At 37.4% G+C, this 14,354-nt stretch overlaps 1 protein-coding gene across 2 annotated transcripts in view; it reads right to left on the bottom strand.

Annotated features, from left to right (window-relative positions):
- ITGB8 (integrin subunit beta 8) overlaps window positions 1–14,354 on the bottom strand; it is a 48,070-nt gene that overhangs the window by 10,357 nt on the left and 23,359 nt on the right. For both annotated transcript variants that reach the window (XM_030969438.1, XM_030969444.1), the window contains exons 6-11: window positions 12,361–12,519; window positions 7,498–7,593; window positions 7,321–7,410; window positions 4,594–4,728; window positions 1,317–1,719; window positions 22–247 (exon numbers count right to left, since the gene is read on the bottom strand). In XM_030969438.1, coding sequence (XP_030825298.1) covers window positions 22–247; window positions 1,317–1,719; window positions 4,594–4,728; window positions 7,321–7,410; window positions 7,498–7,593; window positions 12,361–12,519 — 1,109 coding nt within the window. The remainder of the gene's footprint in view (window positions 1–21; window positions 248–1,316; window positions 1,720–4,593; window positions 4,729–7,320; window positions 7,411–7,497; window positions 7,594–12,360; window positions 12,520–14,354) is intronic.

The raw sequence follows: 14,354 nt of genomic DNA, 5'->3' as shown, positions 1-14,354 counted from the left end.
AGTCCAGTGCAAGAAACATACCAGTTCTCTTCACAGGCTTTGTTACAAGTAGGGCAATATTCACAGAAACGGCCAAAGCTTCTTGGATCTGTGCACTCACACTTTCCACATACACATTTTCCTCTTCCACTGCAAATTTGGCCCTTTGAATTCAGGCAGTGCTTTGCTGATTGTGATGAGCACTCGCAACGATCACCTTCCCAGCCAGCAAAGCATTTGCATTTACCACCTTCACATTCACCATTACCTACAACACAGAGAGTCTGGAGTCATATGCTTCCATGAAAACACAGAAAACAAATTTTAGATGGATACATTTGTATTGCTTGTGCTTTATGTTGAATGGAGCAAATTTAGACCTGGACTTTCTAATCATTTTTTAAGTTAACAACTTGGACTGAAGTTACTGGCATGATCAATATTGAAGGCTGCTGTTCATTGTTAAGTTGAGCATAAGTTGCTACTATGATGTCACCCTAAAACCTTTTACTAAAATTCTGCTCTTTTGCTTTGGATCAAAACAATGGAGATTAGGAATTACACAATGACCAGGAAAATAGTCTTCAGGCAAACTGAACAAACTTCTTGTTAGCAAGAAAACATTCCATTCAAATAAACAGCAAGATTCAGTGGAAGAAAGAGTATAAAGTTCATGTGCACAGGCTAGGTTCTTTCCTTCCTTTTCATTTTCCACTTCCATTTCCATTTCCTTTTTTTCCTTTTTTTTAAGTCTCCCCTACCATAAAGTGGACTATAAAAAGAATGAAAATTTCTAACAACTCTGTTTCACTTAGAGTCTCCTTTCTGAAGCAGGCATTCCCTACAGTGCTCATGTTTTTATCAGTATTTGAAATCAAGTGCCACTGTATGTCTCACAGGGCTGATTTAGTGTGGTAGAAAATCAGAACCTCACCTGGAAGCTTTGATCCTTTCCTAACCTCTCAGAATCTCATATTTCCATTATACTGAAATGTATCAACTAGCTTCCTGGAATAATGTTATTTTTTGTTTGAGAAATCAGTATCATTACTTATTGAGAATTTTGAGATTTAAATATTAAATAGCTAAACTTTGGAAAAAAATCAATGTATCCCCTAGAAAATGGTGGTGAAATTTAGAAGACAGTATACCTGTGGTGAAGAGAGTCTAGGAGTGTGAATTCCTGACAGGATGTTCAGGACATTTCCCACACTAATTCTGCACAAACAATTCTAGTTCTTGACAGCCTTATATCATTGTTTTCAGCTGCATCATGTAAAGCAGCCTCAGAAAACAAAACAAACCAAGAAAATACAGACATAAACACTGCAACTTACCAGAACATAAGTTTCCCTGGTGATACGGGCAGGAAAAATCATCCATTTCACAGTACTTGCCATACACCTTGCCTAGCTTGTTTTTGTAGCAGAAACATTTTCCATCTATGCAATTTCCTTGACCACTGCAGATGGGTTGGTCCTGGTGTTGCCTGCACTTCTCTGAGGGAAGCGTGTCTCTGTTAGAGCTACAGTCACTGTCACTGCACGGGGACTGTTTGCTGTCAGAAGTTTCATCAGCCCACACTCCTTTGTGCCCTGTGCTGTCTCCATACTGGCAGGCACAGCTTTGCTGCACATTGACAATGGCAGTTTCATTGAAACCAATAGGCTTAAGCATGACATATTTTCTTCCTCCACTTGTATGACATCCTTTCATTGTAACTGATACATTGAAAAGTACCTAAGAAGAAATAAAGATGGATTTAACATTATTATTATTTTCTTGCCTACACTTGCATTTTTAACACCTAAATAAAGCAGAATCTTATATTGTACATGAATGTGCACTAGCTGATAATAGCAAAATACAAAGTGGTCACTTTTCAAACACTATATATTAGTAATGACAAACATCACAAATACAGATCCTAACAAATCCTGACAACAGAGGATTGATAGAAGTCTACTTTTCAAGTTAAGAAAGCATAGCTGCAAAAGACAAGTTTAATACAAATTAAATGGAAATAGAAATATCATCACCATCCTCCTGCTATTATTTAACACATATATTCTGCTTTATCACAGGAATATTTAGGTAAGAATTGAGACTAGATTGAGCAAGACAATACACAAACAGAAACAGAGATACTCTTCATAAAAAGAATCTATAATGAACGTCCTGCTGCAGAATTTGTCATGCACATATAAACCACATAGATTTTTGGATGGTCCGGCTACCCCTACTAAAACACAGAAACAGCTCACATGTTAGCAGTTACTTTTCTCAATTCCATGGACCCAGTGCCTAGCTCCAGGCCATGTCATGGCCATCACCAGCATTCTCCAGGTTCTCATCGCAGCAGGGCCCACTACAGCAGCAGCTCCCATGGCTTTTTGTAGTTCTAGCACAGGACTAAGGATCATTTTTGTAGTTAGGTGATTGCCATAGAGTTTCCACCAATCACCCCTAAAAGTTTTTGACAGCTCTGACATGTCTGACACAATAGATACCAATCTTGTATTTTACAATTATTTTTTGGGTTTTTTTGTCCAGTACACTTCTGACAGGGTATTCTCCCTAAAGTTTTGAATTTTTTCAGCTTCCTGATGCAAAGCAACTCTTTCTCATCTCCTCACAAAGAAAATGTAACCAGGAGGAAAAAGTGAGAGAGGAACACAAGAGAAGCAAGTACCTTTAATCTTTACTACCAAAAAATAAAGATTTCCAAATAAAAAAGGAGAAACCCCCAGAAACTGATTACATATGAGGCTGAAACTACCCGCAAATACTGAGGCCATTCATCTCTCATCACTGTCTCTCCCTCCCGCTGCGCCCCCACACGAGAACAACCCAGCCCTTGGGGACAATGGTGGCTTTGTGGCAAGGGGGGCTGCGGCTGCCTACACGGACAACAGGAGAAGAATGCTGTGCAGAAACATGCACTTAATGTCATATTGAGGGGACACACAGGCTTTGTCTCACCCTTTGCTTTTCTTCTTCTCATTTCTCAAATGTGCCACTACACACATAACCTCTCAGCAGCCCACACTCTCCATGCATTGAGATTTCTTCCCTTGGGTTGCAGGGCAAAAGTGTGGGTATAGAGAAATTGATTCATACAGCAGGTGCATATCATGTGGGGAGGACAGGCTGCAGTTAAGGAATGTGCTTTTATTCAACACAGAGCCCTGCCAGAAAACATCATCTTCATGTAAAAAACAGTACTGGAAGAATAGCAGGGGAAAAATGGGAGGGAAGGGAAAATCATGTTGTGCATATGAGTTGTGAAATTTGATTCTGAACACAGCAGCAGATAGATTGAGCCTGTGGTGACTAAATAATTATAACACCATGACACTTGCTAATAGCCAAAGTTAGTTTTGCACCCTGAAGAGGCCACAGGATTCTTCCAGAATTTAATCCACTTTGTGTTTTGGTAAGAAAAGGAAGGAAGAAGGATTAGACAATGAAAGGAATGTGAGAATTAAGGAAAAGCATTTTGTCTGTAAACAAATACTGAAAGAAGGATTTACGGTTAAAATAAATTAATCTCTTAAGGATGGCTCATTTTCAACAGCCGTAGAGGTTTAGGACCACATGCAGTCTTTTACAATCAACTGGCTTGGCTTTTATTAAAAAGAAACAGATATAAATATTTTTCTTTTCATTAAACAGAACAAATTCCAGTCCTGTTTCTTATGACATACCCAGGGACCAACAGTGGGGAAAGGATGCTTTAAGAATAAAACCAGCAAATCTCCTGTAAACTGTAGAAGCTACAATCAGCAGCATGCAGACAAAATTCAGAAGAACATAAAATACATTCAAATTTACATTACAATTCACACATTTAATTTGTTTTTCTATTTCTACACACAGGCACAAGCTATTTCTCACATTAGCTGAGACATATGTACATGTCAAGCAGGAAAGAACTCCTTGACCCTGCTCTCTAGAAACACAGACTTCTTCCTGGCAAGCGAAAAGAATTACTCCAGTAGTCCAAGCAATTAAATAAATATATCAAGGCACAGAGAAGTTTTTCTGGGAAGAAAACCATGTTTTTTACCTCAGCCAGACATCTTCCCCTGCATTTTCATGGTGCATGATGCTGTGTTTCATTCAGTAGGTGCCACCAATTCAAATAGGAATAAATTATTTTATTAATTTGGTTTATAAAATAAACTAATTATCCACAACCCTGATTGTGCAGGAAGACTACTAAAGCAAGAAGAGAGAAAGGTGACATCTAGTCCTAAGGAACACAAATTCCAGTGATTTTTTTCCACTGGGTGATTATCTTTCAACCTCTTTACGTACAGATTTCATCACAATGGATGTGGTGGTTGTGCCCAGTGGAGGACAAAGAAGGAAAGCTTTAATGGACGTTAGCTTTCAGGAAAAGCTTTGAGCCTTAGTTCCATGGGATTAGTGAGAATTAAAATAAGATTCAGGAAAAATAAACCCAGAGAATAATAGAGAGCCTGTGATCATTAATCACATAAATCCATTTTCAGTTTAAGTAAATCCCTAGAAGATTTCACACCATTGAAACCCAACCAAACAGAAAAATAAGTATTCCAGTTCCTTGAAGAATGAGAACTATCAACATACTTCTTTATTATATCCCACATTTTTACATCCTTCCATGCCAGTTTTTATACTTCCATCAGGACAGATCGCAGTGATATTGAAATGAAGACCTTGGATCTGGTTATCCACTTGAATTTTCACTTCAGAGATTAGTTTCTGTAACCGGAAAACAAGTTTTAATTGCACTGCATCTCAAAATATAATGTACATTAGTGACTAACACCAAGTATAGCTCCTATGTCTGACTAAAAATGAAGAAAGCTTGTCTGTGTGAATAAAGGAATGAATTAAAGCTTTGTTTCCTATGTAGAGACCCAATTACATTCCAAATATACACAACCAGTGAACTGGTAATTCTGATAAAGAGGATTAGGTTTTCCAGATAAAAATGTTTTCAGCTTTGCTAACATGGTTTTGAGACTGCATTTTTCACAATTTGAAAATCTATTCCAACAATCATGTGCAACAAAAACTGCTCATTGTTTGTGTCTACACTGACTTTTAGCCACACACCTAAAATACAACAGTAAACATACATACAACCACTGTTATCTAGCAGAAAAGTTTTCTAATTGACTTGACACTTTAAAAACTTCTGATACTTTGCATTTGTCTTAGAAAATTTTTCTCTGAACAAATCTTAGGGTGACCTAAAGGCTATTGGGATTATTCTTACTGATTTTTCTGGGTCAACTAAGACTATAACAGCCAGCAATTGGCCGATTTTGCAATAAAAAATAATGAAAAAGCAACTTCTTTGCAACTTGTATTTACTACATGACCTAAAATCCTGCTTCCTTCAAAGAAGAAATACTTCTTGTCCATTTAAAAATTTATTAAAGCTCTGTACAAATTTATGAGCTGAAAATTGCACAGAGGGATTTTTAAAATTCCTGTCATATTACTATTAAAAATAAGTTTAGTGGGATATTTTTACTGCTACAAATGGAAATGCAATTATATGAATCTTAACACATGTTTATCTTAGTAGTAACTTTTTGAAAATTAGTGACTCATTCTTGGCTTTTTAGCCAGGGATTTTCAGCCAGGGTTTTCCATAGCTAAGGCTAAGGTTTCCCTGCCTGGAACAAGAGTGAAAGAGGCCCACTGTCACTGAATATCAACACTAAATTTATTTTCTTATCTAAGTCTTTTTTTTCCTAGAATGCAACACATTCAAGACCTGTTCACCATGTGTTTACATAGTAAAAAGTCCCTAAAACTATGATGAAAAACTCAAATTGTGAAATCCAATGAAGGTTAGGATGGGAAGAAAGACAGTGTCTAAAAAATGAAAATAAAGCTAAAGCAAACTGGGGATGGCTGGACCAGGAAAGTCCCACTGAATCTTGTATTGAACAAAGTAATTGCTTCATAAAATTTCATTTCCTCCCCTTGAATGTTTGCCCTGCACTGGGTAAGAACTGTGTTTCAATTTAGGAAGGACAGTGTAAAACTGTCATACAAAAGGACTATAATTTTCAAAATTCTATGCCAGCAACTTCCTGCAAACCTCCATATTTAAAATGAGATCTCTTGACTTTATAAGAGGAACTAAAATACCAGTGAGAACTTCTCTGCAATTTGACTACCCCTAAACCCCCCTGCTTTTGAATGTGTTTGCCTTTCTCCCAATGTCTCCAATGTGACAGTGAGAAAAGTGTATGCAAAAGCACTCTATGAATTGGGAACAGACATGGGGGCTTGCTCTTCATTATAGCAAATTTGCTGTAATTAAATTGCTTGATTCTGTGGTTAAGCAAGTAAAATGGATAATTTCAGCCTCCCAAATCCAACTAATTAAAAAAAAAAAAGTGATACATGTGGATACCTTGCATATACTTTTGTAGCTGAGATTTCAACTTTCTGAAACGGAATGTTTGTATGTGACTGCACAACTTAACAGCATTCAACCATGCAACCCATCACATTCATTCAGATGCTGCTCTATGGGCTCCCCATGCTCTGGTACCTCAAATGTCTATTTCTTGGCCTCATTATCAAAGCTGTTTACATCCTCTTTCCTTCACTAACAACATGCCTGTTTCACTTTCAAACTGCCATTCTGTGTCAATCATGTGTGGAAAATGACTTTATGGTATTTCCCATACTATTACTTTTCCTTTCTCAAACTATTACATTCAATTGATGACTCCAAGCAAGAGTTCACAAAGCTATTTCCATTTTTCTCTCCCAAATCCCTATCAAAACTCTTCACTTCCATGCCTAAAACCCCCAAGTCATGACTCTGCTTTCTACAGTATAGATACTGCTTTTCACGATATCCACCATTCTCAAACTACCTCCTTGTAAATTCCCATTTCTTGTTTGTTTTCTAAAAATTATGCTGCATAACTCTCCAGATATTGCATTAGGCTTTTGCTCTGAATTTATATGGTGCCTAGACAGTGGTGTCTGGTCTGTAACTAAAGATTTGAGGTGCCAAAATTCAAATAAATAAACCATCTTTTGAAGTGACATAGGAACAGATACAAAGAACCAAATACAATATTTAGAAGCATCCTTAGAAATAAAAAACCAGTAGCTCTTGGCTTTGAGACCCTGACAGCCTGGGACTTTGAGAGCTATCAAAAGATAGTATCACCTATCCACCTGAACATTAGGAAAAGTACAGAATGTATCCTTGCAGACTTCAGATGGAAGATGAGATCCTGGAAATTCCAACTTCAGGCTATAAAAGATGAAAAATGTACAAATATTACATAGAACATGTCACTCTCCTCATACCTGATAGGCTTCTACCACCAAATCATTGAGATTTGCTGCTTGGGATTCTATTTGTCTTGCAACAGTACCAGGCAAGAGAGGTAACAGATCCTATGAAAAAGAAATAATTTATGCACAGTTTTAAGTATATATATTGTGCCTTCAGAACTGAAAAAAGAAATCAGGTTTCTAACCTACTTTATACCAATGAAACTGGCTTCCTTGAACAGCAAAAATAACATTGATGTTATTGTCAATCAATTTTTCAGAGAGCTGCCCAAGAGATGGATGCTCCTGCAAAATACAACAGGAAAGAGAAGATTGCAGATTAGTAGGAAAAAATCTTATATTTCATATATGACATATTAAAGATTTTCAAATCAATCAAATTGGATGGATTTCACTCCAATTATAACTCCAAAATGTACAGCGAATGGTAGACTGACATCAAAACCAGGATGGGGCCATCCTAATAAACAATTAAAAAAAATCATCAGAACATCAGCCAGGCTTATCTGTTGCCAACTATGTTGATCTGCTGCACTAGTGGGAGGACTAACTCTCCAGTACTATTTTGTTGGTTTGAGTCTGATGCTTAAGAAATATGGATAGGATGTGATCCATGGTCCATCTAGAAGAACAGGGAATGATAGGTGGGTTCTTGTGCAAAAGCCAGGGAGGAAGTAAAACATGAAGCACTGAGATGAGGTGCGCTTTTGGGAACAGCAAGGAGAGTAATTAAAAATGTTTGATTCTCAGAGGTGTATTTTGGTATCAAATGCAGCCACTGGATCAGTTCTGGCAATGTCAGTATTCTATGCTGATCTCATTACGACTGACAGCTTTCTCCTTGGTGTGTTCAAGACCTACCTAAGGACTGATGACTTCAGTCCTCATCATGATGACCTTGTACATTTTCTTAACCACACCTATGCTTGAAGAAGATGGTATGAGTTTCACAGCTCTCCTCAGTAATGCATTGTTTTATTTGGTGGAGTACCTATGATAGCATGTCCTGTGCCAATGACTTGCTCTTCTATACTTCTCATTGAGAGATCTGACATGGATTTGAGAACAAGAGCTGTGTTGCTATCTCTTCCTCCAAGATCTGGGGAAGTTCTGGGTGACTGTGTGATCCCAGTGGGCTTTGTACACCTGGGTTATGTGAGATCCCTTCAGCTCCAGTACTCCAAACCAAACTGTATCTGAAAATCACCACTTCTTAACCAGCCTTTAGCGAATACTTCTCAAGAAGTATTCAACAATTCTCAAGTAAATTCAACAGTTAAAATTAATGACTAAAAAGAAAAAAGGGACTGGGGTCTTGGTCTGTGATTCCACTTAAAAAGATTTCATCTGGACACTTCCACTTACGTCAGGTACTTCAACTTTTATCCCCCACATACTTTTGCTGTCTTTCTTTTCCTGGTATTTTTCACCATCTGCCCCCTATCGTCTCTCTCGCACAAACACAGTCTGTTACCCTGAACAATTTCTTTCTCCTCAGATTTCTTTCTCCCTTATGACTTAAGGGACCCTGCAAGTGAACAGCCCTGCTAGCAATAATCTGAATAGCAAGACAACTGAGACCAAGAGAATCTTATGCAAGAGAGCAAAATCCATTTTCCATCATATTGCATGATTATAAAGAGCCTGTATAATGTACAGAGAAAACAAAGAGTTTCTTGGTGCAGTTTGATATTGGCCAGGGTATATTCCTCTCTCAACGTTTCAATGCTTTGGTAAAAGATTATGTTCCTTAAGATAACTGATGAAAGGTAGATAACACAGTATCAAACATGCCTTCTTACAGCTCCAGCTGGAAAGAGTAGCCTACAACACAGTGCTAAGCCCTCCTTCCTTCTCCATGGCACAGAGTACAGTGGTGGGGCCTCCACTGTGCTGCACAACCCTACAGGCCATGTGCAATTGGCTGGCACATCACAGACACACCAAGTGGTCCCAGGACACGAGTGAAGCCAGACGTTCTGCAAACTTCTCCTGCACCATACATGTGGGAATGACAGGGGCAGCACCAAGAGATCATGAGATGCTGGGAAAATAAGTCAGTCCTCTGGCTTAGCACATGATACTAGATCTGTCTGAATTCTAGCAGAATGGCTCCTCAGCAACTCTGCAGCTACTCGTGTAACTCTGGAATCAGGAGTATCAGAAATAGCTTTCCAAGCCTTCACAAAACAAAAAGTTACTCAGATGGAGCTTATGACGCCCAGACACACAAGGGCTACAGGGACAGGATCCCCAGACTACCTCTGCTCACAAGGAAGGCTGAACTTCCATGTACTTGTCATCAATAGCTCTCTAGAGTGTCCAGCTTCTTGTTTATTAGAATTGAGTAAAAAAACCCCAAAACCCAAAACCAAACAAAGCCCAAAGAATCAACAGACCCACACTAGCTTTTTACTTTTAAGCATGTAAAGAGATGACATAAGGTACCGGTGGTCACTTATGGAGCCTCACTTTGCCTGCTGTGAAAACTTTGCTGTACTTTATGTGTTTTCATCTTATCTCTTCCCACTACTGCTCAGGTAAATGTACTTTAATTTCAGAATATCTCTCTTGTTTCAATTGCATCAGTCATTTTATTATTTTAACTTGGTTAAGCTGAGAAGATAACTAACACAAATGTTAAGTATTTCAGAAAGGGAGTTAACCAAGCACAGGTCTAAATAAAAGAGACTAGATTTCTTTTCTGTCATGCATTTTTTTCGCTGACCCTTCTGTGACTGCTTAGCAGAAGTTAGAAAGAAACATGCAGAAAAATTGTCTAAGTGGAAACATTTCTGATATAAAGTCTAAGCTTGTTCAAATAAATAAAGCAAAGTCCTCTAAACTGGCACAAGTAAGAAATAAAAATATGCCAAAATACAATCTTCTCATGACTACCCAAAGCTAAGAATCAAAGCAGGAAAACAATGTAATTGCAGAAGTCTTTAATTTAGCACAGCCAAACAAAATTGTATTGATACCAAAAAAATCCAAAAATATGTTTCATATTATGTTTTCTAAAAGACTGACAGACCTTCATGATATTTCATTTAAGTATCAAATAGTGATTCCAGCCCTCTGATTTCACTCACTTATTTTAAGTTGGATATCTATAAATAAAATAATCACATCCACCATGGATGAGAGGAAAAAAGCAAGAAACCAGGACGCCTTCCCTTACAGACACTATTGTGTTGTCATCAAATCTGCTCCAGAAAATGCAATTCCTAGTACTAAGTTGATGCCTACTGTTAACATGTGGGCATGCAAAAATTAGCATATATTTTTAAAAAAAGGGGTTAGCAGCCAGAAAACACGTGGCTCTAAATGTTCCACCACAGATCTAAGCATCTTTCAAGTCACTTTATTTGGGTGGCTAAAAAAAAACAATTTCATAAAATACATTAGTAGCAGTCATCATGGAGATTTCATTTTCCATATGGGAAAGTTCTATTATGAACTATCAAACCAGAATGCAGAATATCAGTACAAACACCTTTTTTTCAGTGAGCATCAATCTATCATAGCTGCATAGAAATATATTCATTAATTTTGTCCATGTTTTCCATTGGTGTGTTTTTCAGGTGCAACAGAAATTAATTCCCAAAGTTGGACAGAAAATAAATACAGTTTGTTGGTTTTTTTTCCTGAAACAGAAAATATCTTTATTATCAAAGGAATCCTGAGCAGCAAAAAAGATTTGTACCTTTAGCAACTACGTAATAAGCAGAGCAAACATTCTCTGATTTATAGTACTGCAACTAAGAAAACTATAAAGAAAGAAAAACAGAGAATGTTCTGCATTGGGAAAGAAAAGTTTCAGGATTATTTGCTCTAAGTAGAATAAACTGAATAGGCTGATTAGAATGGAAAAAAAAAAATCTGACATCTGTGAGGAAATATCCAAGAGGTGACAGAGGGAGTACATGAATGCAAGAACGTCAGATAAACGGAAATCTAAATAACCTTCCTGTTAGCACACACTGATCTCCCTCCTCCGCTCAGCAAGGTCCCAGACACTCACTGCTTCCCAGAAACCTCCTGTATTTCATGATAACACAACAGCCAGCAGCCTTTTCCTGCTGCTCCACCATCCTTGTAAATAACAGTTGCTGGGATTACATTCAGGTCTAATCCCACTTACACAAGCCCTCACTGACTTCACTTTCACATTGCTGGCTCTGGCTGAACACAGGCTGTACACTTCAACTAAGGGCAGCCAGCACTGAGAACAAAACTTCAATGTGCTCTAATTGTATCACAGCTCATACTTCTGCTTTCTGGGGATTACATTGCAATTAAGCAGTGATTCATGTTTCTTAAATAAACAATTCATATTTATTTAAGAAAATACCCAAAGCAGTTAAAGCCTATAATTCTTAGGAAAAAATTCCTTTCTTCATAACTACTTTATCTATTACTGAAGAAAATATTTTGAAAGTTAAAAAAATCTGTTGAAGGCATCTTACTTTGCTACAGCAGATTTGTTGCAACTTTTTGCAGAGGTTTGTATTACCACACATTGGCTTTCTGTGAAATCTGAATGCATTTAATGCTAGTCCATCCATTTGAGGTAGCTCATTGCTGTTGTATGCCCTTTAGTTTACTCTTACCAAGTCTTTCAACCAACACTCCTGTGCATCCTCTGACCATAAACCATAGCCACTACCTTTGTCTTGTGAGCACAATTGTACAACTCCTACATCTTATCAGCTTCTACTTGTGCAAAATATCACACCACACACTTCTTACTTATATTTTATACAATATGTGTGTGATTTTTATGAGATGCTGATAAAAACCCACACCAAAACCACAACATATCCTTCTTTGCTGTGTACTGTTTTTTTTCAGACTCCAAAATACTTTAGTCCACACAAAAAGAATGTCAATATGCCAGGCGACCAATTCTTCATTCCACAACTTGCCTACCTGGAAAAATATTATTATAATAACTGAAATAAAAGCAATGCTTTGAGAGCAATCTAAAAACCTCCTTTAAACAGTTTTGCACTGCCTCTCTGAAGGCAAAATCCATGACATATACCTTACCATACTTGTAGCTTTGATGTACACATTATCTTTCAAGTGACAGTTTCCATCATGGGGAATTACAATTCCTGCTAATTTACTATCAAGGGCCAGATGGGAAGTTTGATCTGTCATCACAAGAAGCAGTCGCTTTGCTTCTTTACGCCATCCAATATGGCTCTACAAAGAAAACAAAATTAGGCATAAGAAAGCAGTAGCTACCTATTTTCTAAAGTAATCAACAACAAAATGAAAAATTAACATGAAAGACCACTTTCAGATGTTATACTGCCTGGCAGCATTGCATTTAGACCAGGCTATTTAAAGCATTTTGTGTGGAAATGGACATAATGTACTATATCTGAAAACTACTAATTTCTTTGCTTTCTAAAGAGCCATGTCCCACTATACATGTCAGTTACGCTTTATACAGTGGGCTTGATAACAGCTGCCACATTGTGCATGTCACTATGAAGTACAAATGCAAAGCCCATAGTTTGTAAAATCCTCTGGGGTCCTAGGAAGCATTATGACCAGTAAATATGCATTCATCTGTATTGATACTTGGCACTGTTCTATTTTTACTTTGATTTATATTCTCATCACTTTATAATTTTCTTTTCCTACACAATTTCCTGGAAAGTGCATTAGTATGCGATCACAAATCAATAAACTAAAGTTTGAAGGCCTTAATGCAATTATAAATTGAGAAATTCCTTATTAAGCAGCAAAATGCAACACTTATTCACCATCTTAGGGGATTGATAGCAAAGTGGCAACCTCAAGGGTGAATTGAATGCCTTTCAGGAATTCGGTGATGTGAAGGATGTAGCAGAGTAAGCTTATACCTAAATTGATTTAGATGCCAAATTGTATTTTAAAAACATTTATCTCCCCGATTATAATCAAATTTCTGAGGCACACAGGAAACACATCATATGCTTTTTCATTATTCCCTCTCTTGCTTATTCCATCTACTTTTTCACTGCTTCCATTTTATCTCCTCCATATGACACAGAATCTCTACAATTCTCATGTGAAACATGAACCTGCAATACAGTCCATGTACTCAGCCAGGCTTTGTGACTTACTCTCTGCCTTCCTTTCTACATGGAAAGGAATTTAGCTCCCTTCTCAGGCTCATTCTCTACTATCTCTGAATGGAGATTAAATATCTCAAGCCAGCAAGAATAACAAGTACAGAGGGATGTCATGTCTTTCCAACTTATACTTTAGGCATCAGTCTCTCTCAGACACTCCTAGACAGCATCCCTCTAAAGAAGGAGTATTTTAAGTTTTATTTGTAAACAGGATTTGTCTTAAATCATTCCAAATTCTCCTCCAGCACTGTAAAAACCTCTTCTCCTAAGACTCCATCATTTGACTTTGTCACCTTGAGACTTGTTTAGCTTTAGGTAATGCTGTGAGGAGCAGGGAGTTGGACTCAGTGATCCTTATGGGTCCCATCTGACTTGAGATGTTCTGTGATTCTGATTCCTACCTACATATGTCACAGCAATTTAAATTTTTAAGTAGCTCCATGTCCTAACCTGCTACCTCTTGCAAGTATGATGCATTGGTTAAAGCAAGATGGAGCAAGTTATAAAGGTCTATTGTAGGCAAAATGAGTGCACATTAATATAATTTATAGTTCATGATGGTCATTATGAATTGCACATTCTTCCCATCCATTTCAGTTCACAATTCACTTACCAGGAAAGCCTCCACATTCTCATGAATCTTTCCATTCTATTGTTCTTGGAAGCATATATTATTCTAGAACTCATATGTCATAAGTGTGGAATGTGTCCAGTGAGAAACACTGAATTTTTAGGAATTTTTCCAAAGTTCCAGAATAATTCTTTGTAACAGCTTCAATCACAGTGTTTATGAAGCGTGGTTTTTACTTACCTGCTCATCAAAATTTGAAAATAAAATTGGACCAAACTATCCATTTTTAGCATAGTTTGGATTACTTTTTGTTCTTGAGATATTGTACTGTGCAGAAAAATAGT

The sequence above is a fragment of the Camarhynchus parvulus genome, chromosome 2 (assembly GCF_901933205.1).
Source record: "Camarhynchus parvulus chromosome 2, STF_HiC, whole genome shotgun sequence".
Classification (NCBI taxonomy): Eukaryota; Metazoa; Chordata; class Aves; order Passeriformes; family Thraupidae; genus Camarhynchus; species Camarhynchus parvulus.
This window is presented reverse-complemented; position numbering and strand designations above follow the sequence as displayed.